The 15,473-nt window shown below is 38.5% G+C and overlaps 1 protein-coding gene, 1 long non-coding RNA gene and 1 pseudogene across 2 annotated transcripts; 2 read left to right on the forward strand and 1 right to left on the reverse strand.

Annotated features, from left to right (window-relative positions):
• Positions 1-899: 899 nt before the first annotated feature.
• LOC106381865 lies at positions 900-5,460 on the forward strand (annotated as a pseudogene).
• Positions 4,979-6,712, reverse strand: LOC106381864 (pentatricopeptide repeat-containing protein At3g14580, mitochondrial). The gene has a single exon (XM_013821802.3). The coding sequence runs from the start codon at positions 6,627-6,629 to the stop codon at positions 5,412-5,414; it is 1,218 nt and encodes a 405-aa protein (XP_013677256.1). The 5' UTR covers positions 6,630-6,712; the 3' UTR covers positions 4,979-5,411.
• Positions 6,713-13,090: 6,378 nt separating this feature from the next.
• LOC111202680 lies at positions 13,091-14,856 on the forward strand. Its single transcript, XR_002655576.2, has 2 exons — positions 13,091-14,224; positions 14,504-14,856. It is a non-coding gene; the product is annotated as an uncharacterized LOC111202680 (long non-coding RNA).
• Positions 14,857-15,473: the final 617 nt, after the last annotated feature.

Genomic DNA, 15,473 nt, shown 5'->3' on the forward strand with positions numbered 1-15,473 from the left:
GTTTGGATATGAACTCCAGATGGAGAACTGAATGGATTGAAGGGTTGCACGAAGGTTGCGGAAGGCCTCTGATATTCCCGACTTCAGTTGGTGCTTGATACGACTCACAAGTCCACCAAAAGAAGAATCTTGAACCGTTGCTTGATATGACTCACAAGACAAACGAGTTTGAGAGATGTTTGCTTGGATATGACTCACCAAGAAACAAGACAAGTTCTAAACAAAGAAAAAATAGTTTAACTCAAAAGCTTTAGACAAAATCGATTATCTTATTCAATAGAAGGGATTACATACTTATAGAGTTTTGTAGTCAAAGACATTAAATAGAAATGTAGGAAAACAAGACATAGAAAATATAAACTTGACTAGATCTGGTCAAGGCACGGAAAATAGAGAAGATTAGTCCAAGTGACCGTTCGGCTCCTGTCCAGATGCATCCGAGCTGGCTGTGTCCAAGGCGGAAAGGATCAGCACATGGGCGGGACGATCAGCAAGGGCCGCAGGACGTTCTGCTAAGGCCGCGGGACGTTCTGATCGGACAAGTTGCGTTCCAACATAGCCTAAGTCTTCTGATAGCTTAAAGATCCTTGCCTTAGAGAAATATCCAAAGGAAAAGTCCATGATCGGATCGAACAAGGAAGAGAGATCATCAGCACAGGCGCTGGTACATGCGGTACGAGCCAAACGGGCCAAAAGAGAGAAGCCATGGTCTGAATCGGAATTGGCTCGACCTAGGTTGATTCTGGCTTGACCATCAGCCTTAGCTTGTCGAGTTGGCTGGGAAAGACGAGCTTCAGTTCGGTCAGTTCGGTCAGTTCGATCATCTGGTCGTGGATCTAGGCGAAGCTCTAATCCGGACGTTCGCGGGTCGAGCCGGTACACGGTCCGATCGGTCTGTCTGGTCTGATCGGAATGACGAACCTAAACTGGGACGTCTGGAATGTTATGATCTTCATGCTGGTCGGACTGGTCCGTGGACTGGGGCACATCACCAACGACCTAGTAAGTCGTCCGGTTCAGTGTCTGGGTTGGGTTTAAATACATTGCTATATACTTAATTATATTTCAACCAATAAAAAATCAATTATTAAATAAAATTAATAAATTTTGTATTGAAAGTCATTAAAAGTCGAAAACAACACTTATTTTGAAACGAAAATTTTTCTATATAAGGACACTTAGTAAGGAAATGGGGGGAGGGAGTATATGATGCAAGGTTAGAGGTGTAAAATGTTTTCTATGACCCACCCCACTTCTTCAAACACAAAGTGCTTTTTTTTTTGTATTTGGTAAAAAGTGTATTTTAAAAAAGTGTATTTGTTTCTTAATGAAATATCTACCTTGCTATACATAAATTTAAATGGTGTAAGCAAAAAATATAGATAAAATCATAATATAAATTCACAGATAATGTTATATGGAAACATATCAAATGTGAATCATCCATAGATTTATGAATCTTGAAACAATGACTAAACATATATATTTTTAATCATTTAGGAATCAGATGATATGTTACTAACTATTAATATTTTGGAAATTATACCAACATTTCATTTTGTTATGAACTTATGACTATGGCCGGCTCTGTGTCGGTTCAGATCAACTCCTTTTATTTTAATGGCACAGTAGGATCTTTTTATTCATAACATGACATCATTTGGCATGAAACATCAGAGTAAATCTTATTGTATATCCTCAACACGTGCCTTACACGCTTGCTCACTTTCAGGCGGTTGACGCGTTTCTCTTTCGCAGAAGATGACGTTTTTCTCCTTTCCAAACAAGTCTTAGAACCCGAAAGGAAACGATAACGTTTTGAGCTTAGCGGAAAAGAGGAGAGGAATTATGATCGCACTTAAACTAATAACGTAGGCTTTCGTTGTCATTGTCTCTCGGTCCCACTTAACTAATCAACCACCAGAAGAAAGAAACATATATAAAACTGCAACCGTTCTTTCGTTGACCTTTTTTGTTCGAACCAAACACACTCCATCATCATCATGAAGAACTTCGGCTGAAATTTGATCTCCTTGGTTAACAAGACAAAGCAACCATCTTCACTTGTGTGTTTCGTGGAACAAATGGAGTGTTCTGTATTCCATCATGTGGTCATTGTGTTGATGTTCCTTTGGATTCTTTCTTACTTGAATCGATCACACTTTATATCTCCTCTCTCTGCTATATCTCTACTTGGTATCGTTTCTTCTGCTCCTCTCTCTCTCTCTCTCTGGTTGACTTATGTTTCCTTTGGGTTTGTTAAAGCCTTTAATTTTTGCTTTGTTTTGGTGGGGTTTCTTTTAGGTTCATGAACGTTATGTGATGAGATTGAGGAGAAAGTTTCAGTTTCAAGAGACGAAGCAAGCTAACCAGAGACGGGTAGTTTTACTTCCTTGGAGAAAAAGTTATTCCATGTTCATGTTCTATCACTTTAGGGGTTTTCATTTTTATATTGAAAGATACCGACTTTGGCTTTGTTAGGTCCTCTCCGACTCTGAATCAGTCCGGTGGCTGAATCATGCCGTGGAGATGATATGGCCGATTTGCATGGAACAGATTGCGTCTCAGAAGATTCTGCGTCCGATTATACCTTGGTTCTTGGAGAAATATAGACCTTGGACCGCGGTAAAACATACATATTTGTTGAGTATTTTCGGTTTCTTTTTGTCTATGGTTAGACATTTGGAATACTTCTTTGGGTTCTATGGAAATGACTAGGCCATTTGTTGTGATCACTTATGCAGAAAGAAGCTTCGATACAACATCTCTATTTGGGAAGAAACCCACCTTTGTTGACTGGTATAAGGAGGGTGCTTGGGCAATCTACTGGCGATGATCACTTGGTATAGCTCTCAACATGGTGACATCTGGTGCTTAATATCTAAATAGAGGAAGTATAACTTATGCTGGAGTTTATTCAGGTACTGGAACTTGGAATGAACTTCCTCGCAGCAGATGATATGAGCGCAATACTGGCAGTGAAGCTAAGAAAAAGACTTGGTTTTGGAGTGTGGACAAAGTTACATATGACAGGAATGCATGTCGAAGGAAAGGTAATGACTTCACACATCCACATGTTTTTTTACACACTCTCTTCAGTGGAGAGTACCTTGATTCATTCTGTGTACCTTTTAACTATTGAAGGTGTTGATTGGAGTGAAGTTCCTTCGTCGATGGCCGTTTCTAGGGCGTTTACGCGTGTGTTTTGCTGAGCCACCTTACTTCGAAATGAATGTAAAACCAATCTTCACTCATGGACTTGATGTTTCTGTGCTTCCAGGGATTGCAGGATGGCTAGTAAGTATTGACTCCTGATGAGCTTGTAAACTTAAAGTAGTGTTTCATCTTCTAATAGCCTCACCATCATTAATATTTTTTCCCATTCAGGACAATCTCCTGTCTACTGCATTTGAGCAGACTCTTGTTGAGGTAAGGCTTCCCTCATGGTAGCTAAGCAAACATTATCATTACAATGAAGCCAAGTTTTAATGAAGCTTGTGTCTAACTTTGCAGCCAAATATGCTTGTAGCTGATATGGAGAAATTTATTAGCCCAAGATCAGGAGGTAGGATGTTCAGAATACATAACTTCTATCTTGTACAGTCCATATGATTACAACTTTGTGCCTGTGTTTACTTGCAGAAAACTGGTTCTTTTTTTATGAGAAAGGACCAGTTGCACACGCTCTTGTTGAAGTTGTTGAAGCATCTGATGTTAAACCATCAGATCTAAATGGTTAGTTTCATCCACTCTTAGTAAGTTTGAACGGCATTTTTATGAACTGCTTGGATTTGGGTGCTTCAGGTTTAGCTGATCCTTATGTGAAAGGGCAGCTTGGCGCTTACAGATTCAAAACCAAGATACTAAGGAAAACGTTGGCTCCCAAATGGCAAGAAGAGTTCAAGATACCAATCTTAACATGGGACTCTCCAAATGTACTTAACATTGAAGTACAAGACAAAGACAGATTCTGCGATGGCAGGCTTGGCGATTGTTCAGTAAACATTGCGGAGCTCAGAGGTGGGCAAAGAAATGATATGTGGTTGCCTCTTCAGAACATCAAAATGGGGAGGCTGCACCTTGCTATTACCGTAACTGAGGATGAACCAAAGGTTAGAATTGAGCTTCTGTGTTATTTTGCCTGAACATGGAGTTTCATTATTAAGTCTTAAGCAATGTGCATCTGATTCTTTTGCAGTGGAGTGATAACCTGTTTGAAGGAGTAACAGTAAGTAAAGAAGATATGTGGGCTTCTTTTGCTTTAGAGAAAGCAAGCAAATGCTCCGTCTCATCAGTGGCATCTGATAAGTCTCCAAGGGTTCTTGATATTTTGGAACCAATTAACATTGAAGGACAAGAAGAGACAGGGATCTGGATACATCAGCCAGGAACTGAAGTCTCACAGATTTGGGAACCAAGAAAAGGCAGGAGTCGATGCCTTGATAGCCAAGTACCTGGAGTTCCTCATGATGCTTCTGCTGGAAGTAACGAAAGCAGCAGCCCTGATGAAACTCAGGAAGGTAAGAACACAGTGAGATCTGTTGGTCGTGGATTGAAGAAAGTTGGTTTAGTGTTTCGTAGGAATGGGAAGAATGAAGAATCAGGGAACATGGAGGAGGATGTCAGGTCTCCTTGGATTAATTTAAGGGCGTTGAATCGAAAGGATGTTGGTGTTAAGTACATCATTGAAGACCGTTTGTCAGGGCCTCTCACAGGAAGATGTCCAAAAAGTGAGAGCTTTAGTTCTGAAGACAGTCAGAATAAGGGGCACATGAAAGATGTTGCAAAGAGCATTTTGAAACAAGCTGAAAATTTTGCAAGACAAATAAAGCATGTGTTTTCGCCTAGAGGGTCAAGGAATTCAAGAGATAACGAGTGTTTAACCGTGTCAGCGCAAGATGTTGTTCCTGAACCTGAGTCTGATGATGAACCTGCACTTAGCTGTGCAGGACCTAGGAACACCAAAAACAGCATAACATGAAGGTAAAACTGTTGGATCAGGCGAAGATGATCATGTAAATACATCAGTAAACTCCAAAGAAGATTTTAAAGGTGTTGCAGAGATTTCGGAAAAATAGAGAAGCAAAGGTACAGAAAGTAAATCCAAACTTGGAAACAACATAAATGGATGCCAAGAACTCTTCTGCTAGAGCTGAGAAAGTCGCCACACCAAATGGAAGAATAGAAAACGAATCATAGGTAACCAAAGGCTTGAGGATGGATATTTGAGTATGTTCCAAGTCAATGTAGTTGTAACTTTACGACAAAGGGTTCGCGTACACCTTTTGAGTTTTGAGTTTTGAGTTTTGAGTCTGTGTCTTGGTCAACAACTTTTCGAGTCTCTGTCTTTGCTTCTTCCACTCAAAGAACTGTGCAAAGCATGTTCTATCTTTCAAACAAATGTACAAACATTATCCACTTGTTTCCTGGCGATCAATAATGCGATCCAACACTTCTTGAGAGTCCTTATTCTTCACAACTACACAGCCAACAACTTTCCACCACATCCCCGTTTTCGGAACAAAACCATGACTCACCATCTGCTTCAAAACCCAATCCACTTCCGCAGCATCCTTCGTCTCACAAAGCCCCAGAACCATCTTCTTGTACGACAAGAAACTAGGTCTCATACCCCAAGAAACCATCTTCCACATCATCTCTCCAGCTTCCAAGTTCCTCTTCTTATCCAACAAACCATACAACACCTCCTGATAAGTCCCACTATTCGGCTGACACCCTCTCACCTTCATCCTCTCCATAACCTCAACCCCTTCTTCGACCCTACCTTTCCTCCTAAGCCCCGAGATCAGAATATTAAACGTGATAGCATCCGGCTCGATCCCTTCCTTCTCCATCCTCTCCAACAACCTGAACGCTTCCTCAAACTCACCTTTATTACAAAACCCACGTAGCAACGGCGAAAACGTCATCACGTTAGGGCGTGATTTTAGTTTAGGAAATTCGTCGAGCAGGTGGAGTGCAGCGCCGAGATTCCCGCTCTCGCATAGCCCCTTGATGAGTATATTCAAACAACAACCATCGATCTCAACGCCGAGCTTAGGAGCGCTCACGAAGATCTCACGAATCTCGTCGAACAGCTTCGCCTTGACGAGGAGGTTCAGTATAAAATTGAAGCTTTTCGCGCTCGGCCAGCATCCGAACTCGGGCATGGAGAAGAGGATCTCGATCGCTTTATTGATTCTCCCGGCTGAGTTCCCGTAAACCTTCATGAGGCTGTAGAAGAACCCTTCGGAGAAACGGCACCGTTTCTCCTCGAGGGTTAGGGCTTTGACGAGGTGTTCGATTTCGTCGAACATCTTGGCGTGTCCGAGCTTGTTGATGAGAAGGGCGTAGAGAGGCTCTGTGGGTTGGTAGTCTTTGCGTTTGGAGTAGTGTCGGTAGGCGGGGATGAGGAAGGTTGGGTCTTTGACGGTTTCGAAGATTTTTAGAACCTCGTTGGGGGCTAACCAGTCCTTGTGAGTTAGCCTGGCGAGTTTGGCGTCGTAACCCGAAGGAGTATGTCTATCGGGAGAAGATGAGAGGAGGCGTGTAGCGGAAACAGAGAGTGGTTGGGTTCTTGTTAGATTTGAGTTGGATGTTGCAGACAGAACAAGTCTCCGGAGAATCATTGTTTCTTTTTTGTTAGAGAGACAGACGCCTTTGAAACTCGAACAGTTATATGTATTGGCGGCTACCGCCAACAATAACTTGAACCGAGTGGTTTAATGTTTTTTATACAGTTTGGACCGGTATATCTTGTTCGGTTTTGTTACCTGGTTTGTGAAAATTGATTTTAGTTCGGTTTATCCAGTCTGAGAACAAAAAACCAATTAAATCATACATCAGAAAATTTTGGAATTCGAATTAAAAAAAAAAACAATTTATCAATATTTATAAATTATGTAGACTAGTAATATAAATTAAAGAAGATCTTCTTTATAGTATAAAATCGTCAGTAGATCTTCATAAAACATCAAAATGGTGTAAATACTAAATAGAACAATATTAAAGGTTTGGTTTCTGTTTTAGAATAAGCTCAATGTCTTGTTGAAAGAAATTTTCTTCAAGCTTCCCCCCGTCCCATGTGTTTAGTTTGAGGGTTAATGAGATCACAAACCCTCAGATCCTTATCAAAAAGACTATGTTTCCTCAGTGGAGCAACCAGAACAGAACCTAGCAGCCACTTATCTGTCAAACGTTTTTCGTAGACCTTTTGCTAGCAATTCTCATCCAAACAAATACTCCTCCTCCATGCAAAAGAACACTACAAGAAAACAGCGGTATTCTGACGGACATTCCGATGGAAAATGAAATCCTCGGAATATCCCGAAGAATTTCCGAGGATATTCCGAGGAAACACAAAATTTGGTTTCCTCGGAATATACCGACGGAATTCCGAGGAAATATTAATCCGTCGGAATATTTTTATGGAATACCGAGGAAAACTGTATTCCTCGGAAAAAACCGATGAATTCCGAGGATATATTATAGCCGTTAGAGAGCCGTTGGAGGATTTTAAAAATTCCGAGGAAATTCCGACGCCAACGGAAATTCCGACGAACTAGCCGTTGGCGTCGGAATTTCCTCGGTCTGTCGGCAGGATTTTAACTATAAATACAAGCATCCCTCTTCCTCTTCATTCACTCCATATCTTCATCCTCCCTCTTACTCTCTTTACACATGAATTTGATTCATAAAAAAACATGTCTTCTTCAAATTATTTTCGTTCTTGGATCGATCGACCTCATTTGGATCCGAACACGAGATTGCTTACGGAAGAATACCAATGAGGTATAACCGAATTCATGGGGTTAGTTCACCGACAACCGGAAGCAAAAACATGTATGTTAAGATGTCATTGCTCTAATTGTAAAAATAGAAAGGTTATTAAAGAGTGGGATGTTTGGACTCATCTATATTTGAGTGGGTTTACACGAAGTTACAAAATTTGGTATCATCATGGGGAAACTGATTATCAACATGGTAGTACTAGCAAACCTCAGCCAGCGGTTAGATTAGAAGAACCAATTAGAACGGATGTAGATTATGGTGTAGGTACTGAGCAGATGGTAAATGATCATTTTAGAGGGGAAGATTTACCCAATGCACAAGCTATGAGATTTTATGATATGTTGGATGCTGGAAAGCAACCATTATACGAAGGTTGCAGAGATGGTCATTCAGCTTTATCATCTGCTACAAGATTGATGGGCATTAAAACATATTATAATTTGGCTGAAGACTGTGTGGATGCGATTGCTGATTTTGTAAAAGGTATTCTACCCGAGGATAATGTAGCTCCTGGTACGAGGTTCAGAAACTCGTAGCTGGTCTTGGTTTATCGTATCAGGTAATAGATGTATGCAGCGACAACTGCATGATTTATTGGAGGGCGGATGAACAGCGGGTTACATGCAAATTTTGTGGAAAGCCTCGTTATAAAGATATGAGTGGAAGAGTTCCAGTGCCATATAAAGGGATGTGGTATTTGCCTTTGACGGAAAGGTTGCTGAGGTTGTATCTGTCTGAACGCACAGCACAACCAATGAGATGGCATGCAGAGCACTCAACAGATGGTGAGATCAGACATCCTTCAGATGCAAAAGCGTCGAAGCATTTCCAATCAAAGTATCCCGACTTTGCGTATGAGAGAAGAAATGTCTACCTTGGATTATGTACTGATGGTTTCAGCCCGTTTGGCAAGAGTGGAAGACAATATTCTCTATGGCCAGTCATTCTTACACCATACAACCTACCCCCAAACTTGTGCTTGCGACGAGAGTTTTTGTTTCTCTCGATTCTCGTTCCCGGACCAGAGCATCCTAAGAGATCACTTGATGTGTTTCTTCAGCCACTAATATATGAGTTGCAACAACTATGGGCTCAAGGTGCTGAAACATACGATGTTTCATGTAAAGAAAACTTTCAAATGCGGGCAGTACTAATGTGGACAATAAGTGATTTTCCAGCATATGGTATGTTATCTGGATGGACAACGCATGGAAGGCTATCATGTCCATATTGTCAAGATAACACTGATGCTTTCCAACTAAAACACGGAAGGAAAACATGTTGGTTTGACTGTCACAGGAGATTCCTACCACCTGATCATCCATATCGTAGGAGTATGAATTTTTTTACGAAGAACAAGAGGGTGTTTGACAGTCCACCTCCTGATATTTGTGGGAAAGATTTGAAGATACAACTAAGAGATTTTGGTGCAGAAAGGACGCCAGACGTCGGTGGACATGAGCGTTTTCCGGTAGATGCTGTTGGAGACCTACATAACTGGCACAAAAAAGTATTTTCCGGGATCTGCCATACTGGGAGGATCATCTGCTAAGGCATAATTTAGATGTCATGCATATTGAGAAGAACTTTTTTGACAATCTCATGAACACGATCCTTAATGTTCAAGGTAAAACAAAGGATAATTTGAAGTCAAGACTGGTTTTAGTCGATATATGTGCTCGTTCAGAACTTCATGTTGATGAGAATGGTAGGGCTCCTTTTCCCATATACCGACTTGATGCAGAGGGAAAAGATGCGTTCTCTGATTGGATTTCAAACAATGTGGAATTTCCAGACGGTTACGCATCTAATTTGCGTAACTGTATCGACAGAAAGGAATGAAAGTTTACTGGCTTGAAAAGCCACGATTGCCATGTAATGATGCAGCGCCTCCTTCTGTTTGCCTTCAAGGAACTATTACCACGAAATGTTCATGAAGCAATTGCAGGGATAAGTGGTTTCTTCCGCGATTTATGCACGAGATCAGTGACTCTTGAGGGTATTGAAAATTTGAAGACTAACATAGCTGTGATTCAGTGCAACCTTGAAAAGGTATTTCCTCCCTCATTTTTTGATGTTATGGAGCTTCTTGTTATTCACCTGGCAAGAGAATTGGAACTTGGTGGTCCTGTGCAGTATAGATGGATGTATCTGTATGAGCGGTATATGTTCCATTTGAAGAAGATGGTGAAAAATTTAAGTAGGGTGGAAGGTTCTATAGTCGCACAGATGATCAATGAAGAAACTTCAAACTTTGCCGAATAGTACTTTCCAGCAGAAGTTCAGAGCAAAAACAGAAGACCTGCTCGGCATGATGATAGAGGCGAACGGGCAACATATCATGTTACGGTTCCAGATATTTTCACAGACATTGGACGACTTAGCGGAAAACCAAAGGACCGTCGACTTACTGAGCAGGAGCGCATTAATTTGCAAACATATTTGCTCACCAACTGCGAAGATGTTCTTCAATATGAGAGGTAAATAAATTAGCTTACAAATTTTTATTTTAACAAGTTGAAATTTAAATCTTAATTAATTACATTTTTTGTAGATTTGATAGATTTTTTGTTAGGTTTTTGTGTAGATTTGATAATTTTTGTTAGGGTGATTGGTTAAGATTGTGATTTGGTTGTATAATAGGTTTAGAATTGTGATTTGGTTGAATAATTTGTTTTGTTGAATTGATTTAGAATTTTTTTTATAAATTTTTTAATTTTCTTGTATTTATAAAATCGATTTTTGTATATAAATTCGATTTTTGTGTATAAATTCGATTTTTGTATTTTACAAAACGATTTTTATATATAAATTTGATTTTTTGGATTTTACAAAACATTTTTTGTATATAAATTTGATTTTTTGGATTTTACAAAACATTTTTAATATCTATAAAACTTTTTTTGTGATTAAAAACTATTCTTTGGGATTTAAAAAAATATATATATATTTATATTATATATATTTCTATATTTATTAAACATTTTTAATATTATTAAAACAATTTTTTGTAATTATTAAACTATTTTTTATTTATTAAAACTATTTTTTTGTTTATTAGAACTATTTTTATATATTTATTAAACATTTTTAATATCTATAAAACTTTTTTTGTGATTAAAAACTATTATTTGGGATTTTTTTTAAAAAAAATTAATTTATATATTTCTATATTTATTAAATATTTTTTTTTTAATTTACAGATCTCATGATGATCAGACCCGGCATCGACAGCGTCATGGTCGTGGTGGTACGGGGAGCCAGTCTCGGGATTTCAGCCATTTTCAGGATTCCCCTTCGCCCCACAGCTCCTACCATACATCTCCCTCTGCTGCACCCGCTCCTGCTCCTCTCGCTGATGCATCCGCTCCTGCTCCTTCGGGTCCTCCGGAAGTGATGAGTGTTGCGGAGTTGGTTCGACAGCCCGGTCGTGACCATCTTCCCTATCTCACTCCTATCCACATGGACGGGGTCAAACATGGTAATTAAATATATATTTTTTTCATTAAAATTTGATTCATTATTAACCGTTTGTTCTTTTTATTAGGTTCAACCGATCCGGGAACGGGATCAGCGCATGGATCAACCGTATGATGTACTCGGCCCTCGACAAGGGACATCCTACTTTCACTGACTTCCCTTCCGAGAAGCAGCATCTGTGGTTTCGTCAGTTTGCGGTAACTATTCTCATTTTTTACTTATATTTTTAATCTTTAATATAAATTTTCTATTAATTCTGTTTTTTTTTCAGCAAGAATTCAATTGGAATTCCGATGAGACGCTCTTTATCTATCACCACTTCGTCCATAAAGTTATGGACAATTATGGGAAGCAGATCCACGAGTGGAAGAAGAAGTGGGAGATCAACAAGGTTGTTTTTAATTTATTAAACAATTTTTTAATTCATTAAACTATTTTTTAATTTATTAAACTATTTTTTTTTTATTAAAAGGTCACAAAGTCGATAAACAACACGGTCTGGACGGAGTTGTGTACGCATTGGGATAAGGAAGAGACGAAAGAAACTTCTTCCACCAACTCCACCAACCTCAGGAGCGACCGTAAAGGGAAAGGCATCTTCAGGCATAACTTGGATGCTCAATCTATTGCCACTCTGGGGGATCGCATGGTAAGTTCAGCCGCTTTTTCTTCAATTATTTAAGTTTTGAATTTTTTTTTTTTTTTGCATTTCTTCTAATTTCTAATGTTTGTTTAATTTATGTTTTTTTCAAGGCGGAAGAAAATGAAGGCGAGCCGGTTGATGATCTCGCCCTAATGAAGAGGGCGTATACCAACAAGAAGACCGACCAGATTGATGACGGTCTTGTGAGGGAAGTGGTCACCCTGGTCCAAACTCAGGTGCAAGACGAAGTGTCTCAACTTCAAACCGAGGATGACGCTTCGACGGCTTCGACCAACTTGTCCCGGTTTCGAATCAACGAAATCGTTGAATCCGTAAGTTCTTTTTTTTTTAAAGTTCAATTCATTTATTTCTTGATTTAAATTTGGCTATTTTCTATTTCAGTCGGTTCCAAAGAAGAAGGGACGTTTGGTCGGTTTGGGTCGTCGCACCCGGTCGGTTCCTCCTTCTTCAGCACCACCGCCCTTTGTTGATCCAGAAGTACTTACGGCTCAGTTGAAGAACAAGGATGATCGCATATCTTTGTTGGAGACCCAGATGGCGGTTCAACAGGCGGGCTATGAGGCACAGAGGAGGCTGAACTAGCAAATGATGGAGATGATGTAGAGGATGTACCCGAACGATGTGTTCCCGAACGTGCCAGACCCGTAGTTTTTTTTTTTCAAAAACTCGGAATGTTTTATTTTTATTTGTACAACTTTGAATATTATCTAATATGTTTTCAATTTTAATTTTAATTTTATATTTTCGAATTTAAATTTCAAATTTTTTTTTTTTTTTAAAAATAATTTTTTTAAAAATTCTGAGGAAATGAACTCTCGGAATATACCGAGGGACATGTTCCTCGGAATATACCGAGGGACTCATTCCTCGGAATATTCCGAGGGACTCGTTCCTCGGAATTTTCCGAGGGTTCAGTTCCTCGGAAATTCCCGATGACAATTCCGAGGAACATTTCGTCGGAACTTCCGAGGATTGGACCATCGGAAAATCCATCGAAATATCCCGAGGAAGTTCTCCCTCGGTATATTCCGAGGAGCTTTCCGACGAACTGGTGGTCCCCGGAGTTTCCTCGGAAATTTGTTTCCTCGGAATTCCGTCGGAAAATTCCGAGGAAATTCCGAGGAAAAATGAATTTCCGAGGAGTTATTTCCGAGGACTTATTTCGTTGGTATGTCGTCGGAATAACGTTATTCCGACGATTTGTTTCCTCAGTATATCGCTGTTTTCTTGTAGTGGAAGGCCATGATCCAAACGAGTCGATAGGAAATCTCCCTCCGGGTAGTATCTACTCCTCACTACCTTCACGCATAAAGAATCATCAAACATAAGTAGCCCCCATCCTTGTTTGACCAAAAGAGCTTGGTTGAATTTCTCTAAATCCCTAAACAAAAGACCTCCATTCTCTTTATCAAGACACGTCCTTTCCCATGAAACCCAATGCATCTTATTCTTTCTCTCTTGAGCGTTTCACCAGGAATTTTCCATCGCACTAGTGAAATTTTGACAAGTCTTCTTTGGTAATTTAAAAACCGACATAGCAAATACCGTCATCACCATTGCCACAAATTTAAGGAGAATTTCTTTCCCTCCTGCCGACAGAAAACTCCCATACCAGCCATTGATGCGATGTCATCTTCTCCTGTATATATTGAAGCATTTCAATTTTTGACCCACTGAAACACTAAGGTAAACCAAGATACTTTCCAATACTTCCTTCATTCACAATTCCTGTGATATCTTTGATTTTCCTTTTGCGTTCCTCATCAACTTTTTTTCCAAAAGTAATAGCTGGTTTGGTAAAGCTAATCATCTGGCATGAGGCACCTTCATACTCTTTCAGTACCTTACAGACCGCCACTGTCATCTATATTCTTCTTAATCCTAATGGTAGTGGCAAAGAATACACTATTAGATCAAATTGTCATTTCTCGTTTATCTTTATGTTTCTTTTCTAAATATATATTATATAAATTTCGAATCTGTGACTAATCGAATTTGATTGTTTTTGTATATTAAAAAAATTAAATAAATTTAAATATAAATGAGTTAAAAATCATTAAATAAATAAAAAAAACTAGAGATTGTGATTTTGGTCAAAATAGATCCTTTTATATCGGAATCTGAAAAGATAGATAGCTTAAATTAGACATGTTTTAATTTTTGATTCATCTATAAATGTACTTCTCTGACTTTTTAACTTTTAAAACACCATTATTTCATTATCGAAGATGAAAATTGCTTTCAAACATTGGTTTATTGGTTTCGTTATCCTCACAATTCTTCTGTTTGGTTTGTATTTACATTTACAGCTTTATTAATATATTATATAATCATTCTAAAATTATTTGATGCTGTTTATTTTATATACCTGCATAGATTTTATGTTTAATTCTATAATATTGAGTTTAATGATTTTTCCTAGAATAATCAATGACTAAAAAAGAAGATATTCAAAATTTCAGTTTTTTTTTATTTAATATGCATAAGACTCTCTAAACATATGTTTTACAAAAAAATGATTTTCTATATTAAATATAAAAACTAAGATTATGTTTATTATAATAACAGGCGAAACGACAGTTGCTCAGAAAGGAAAAGGTAACCAATGTAATGAAACATTACAAAACAAAAGTGGAACATGTGATGCCAACAAATGTCAAGCCGCATGTGTCAAAAGGCATAAACCAGGGCACGGTATCTGCACAAATGGCGAAGACAACAACAAAGGAAAAGTTATATGCATATGTCATTATCAATGCCCTCGCTGATTTTTTATCTATATCGAAACTCAAATAATATAATAATAATATTACGTTTTTGTTAAAGAAAAAATATATTTTTTAATAAATTGTTGCTGGTGTTCTGGCATAATAAGATGTACTATGTCGAATAGAAATATAAATAACAAATATTGATATGCCCATCTTCATTTTTCTTCTTTTTTTGTGTACAATTGAGTAAATTAACAAAAAAAATAGTATTATATTGGAATTTGTTGTTAATTTCATATAAATTTGAAGAAAAGGTAAAAAAGCTACACACACTTCTTCCTCAGATATTGTTCAAGGAAGAGGAGGAGACATTCGAACTCGGGCGATCTATGGCGGCTTGTTTCGTGGATCCCGTCAGGAGAGAGAACTCGGTCGACTTGTCTTTGGATTCGTCTAGGTACTTTGTTAAAAGTATGGACGACAGGTGACGGAGAGGAACAAATCATTTGATTTCAATGTGGCATTGTTGGATCATGATGAGAAGTACGTGAGGAGGGAGAAAGAGAAGGAAACAGGGGATACGAGTGAGAGCGACGATCTCATAATTTGTAATCGAAGAATAGCCTTCAACTGAGTCACTTTTCGTTCGGTTCAACCGGTTTAAATGATAGAAATCAAAGAATCGAATTCACTTCAAACAACTTTGTATTGCTTTAGAAAAATAACTCCAAAACTAAAGCTCAATCACTCACACAATCCGTAAGTAATTCAACAACATGTTTTTCAATATATATAAGACTAGATAATCCTAATCCTATTAGTAATCA

The sequence above is a fragment of the Brassica napus genome, chromosome C5 (genome assembly GCF_020379485.1).
Source record: "Brassica napus cultivar Da-Ae chromosome C5, Da-Ae, whole genome shotgun sequence".
Taxonomy (NCBI): domain Eukaryota; kingdom Viridiplantae; phylum Streptophyta; class Magnoliopsida; order Brassicales; family Brassicaceae; genus Brassica; species Brassica napus.

What these genes read in the sequence shown, in the direction of transcription:
- LOC106381864 (XM_013821802.3), bottom strand. Translation starts at nt 6,629, where the DNA reads ATGATTCTCCGGAGACTTGTTCTGTCTGCAACATCCAACTCAAATCTA.